This window comes from Oryzias melastigma, unplaced genomic scaffold, assembly GCF_002922805.2.
Source record: "Oryzias melastigma strain HK-1 unplaced genomic scaffold, ASM292280v2 sc00846, whole genome shotgun sequence".
In the NCBI taxonomy this organism is placed as follows: domain Eukaryota; kingdom Metazoa; phylum Chordata; class Actinopteri; order Beloniformes; family Adrianichthyidae; genus Oryzias; species Oryzias melastigma.
In genome coordinates, this window is record NW_023417432.1 from 6,079 (window position 1) to 7,731 (window position 1,653).

General features: G+C 39.4%; 1 protein-coding gene across 1 annotated transcript in view; it reads right to left on the reverse strand.

The window, feature by feature from the left end:
* The window catches only part of LOC112141771, a gene marked incomplete at its 3' end in the record, with an annotated part of 2,928 nt that extends 1,793 nt beyond the window's left edge, over positions 1 to 1,135 (reverse strand). The window contains exon 1 of the mRNA XM_036211179.1: positions 216 to 1,135. Coding sequence (XP_036067072.1) covers positions 216 to 948 — 733 coding nt within the window. The remainder of the gene's footprint in view (positions 1 to 215) is intronic.
* Between the last annotated feature and the right edge of the window lie 518 nt (positions 1,136 to 1,653).

The following is a 1,653-nucleotide window of genomic DNA, read 5'->3' on the forward strand; positions in this document are numbered from 1 at the left end:
TAAACTGAGATTCATAGCTTCTGTACCTTTAGACTGGCAGCACATCTGTTTCCTAATCTTGTAAACCAGAAAAACAACAAGGACGCTCATGAAGGTCAAAGATCCAGTTAAGAAATACACCAACCAAGAGTTTGGCTGACCTGCAGAGTCAAAAGACACACATTTCTAAATTTGAAACATTGTGTTTACAGTCCACAAAAATCACTATAACTTACCAACTGTGAGGTCCAGTTTGCTCCCGTTTCCAAACAGTATGTGTCCACATGAGGCAACAGCACAGTAGTAGATCCCAGAATGAGACTCAGTTATGTTCTGCATAGGCAGTTCATAAACACAACTGTGTTTTTGTGCGTCGTTGTTTCTCTCACACTGATCATTCCTGCCTCCATCAGTGTAAATGAGTCCTGGATGAGAGTCTCCAGAGTCTTTAAACCAGTAAACTCTGTGTTCTCCATTACAGCTCCCAGTGTGTACTGTACAGTTCAGAGTCACAGAGTCTCCTGCATGGATGTTCTCAGAGGACGACTGATCCACTGAAGTCTGGATGTAAGAAGAAGAGTTCTTTACATGGACACTAAAACCTTCCAAAAATGTAAATGTGTAAGAATAAGAGCGAATGCAGTAGTAAGTAGCAGAGTCTGACATTTCCACATTTGAGATCTTCAAGTGATTTCTGTCTTTAACTGTCTCCAGTTCAAACCGTGGATCGTTCTTGAAAGGATCCACTAGAGTTCCATTTTTCTTATAATCATAAAACTTAGACATGAGTTGTGGCTTCTGTCCCAAAGGTTGTTTATACCAGAAAAAGAAATCTACCAGAGCTCCTTGATGAAAACATTTTAAAGTCACTTCCTCTCCAACAAGAACTGACTTAAAATGTAAAGATGAAGACGGTTCCTGAGCCCAAGAATAAGCTGAGGAGAAAAAAGAATAAACACACATTTTCATATTTAATCTTTGGAGCTTTTGGAGTTCAAGCTAACAAATATGTATCAAAGTTCTTAAAAAAGATGAAACTCACCCACTGTACCCAGGAGCAGACATGTCACACAGCCAGCAAACACCAGAGGAGTCATTTTCATCACTGAGACGAGCTAGTTGGTTCTCTACTTTTAAGTGTCAGGACAGGAGGTGATCGGCCAATCAGAAGTGACTGAATGATCACATGCTCTTTAACATGTTTAGTCACTGTGCCATAGCAGAGTATCAGAGAAGACGGAAGAAACAAGTGTTAATAAAAGACATAATTGCAGTCATTTTCAATCACTTTCTGACAGGAAGGGTTTTCTTTGTGAACTTCGGCTTCCTCCCACAGTTAAAAAAAAAAAAAATGCTTGTTTTAATCTCTGAATCTAAAATTGTTCCTGTGATTATGGTTGGCTGTCTTTCTCCGTTTGGTCTTTTGATTGACCGATAAACTGTCCAGGGTTCACCCATTACCAAACAGTATTTGGATAGGCTCCAATAACCTCTTGACTATAAAAAGAAATAAAGAGGTTTAGTGGATAGTTGTCTTATGTCTCAAGAGGACTTGGCTACAGACATGAACATCCAGAAACTGAAGTTCTTGAAATGAACCAGAGGTACCCCCATATCGGTCAAAAAATACTTTCAAATCTAAATCGGCGTTAACACCAAACACGATTCCTGTGT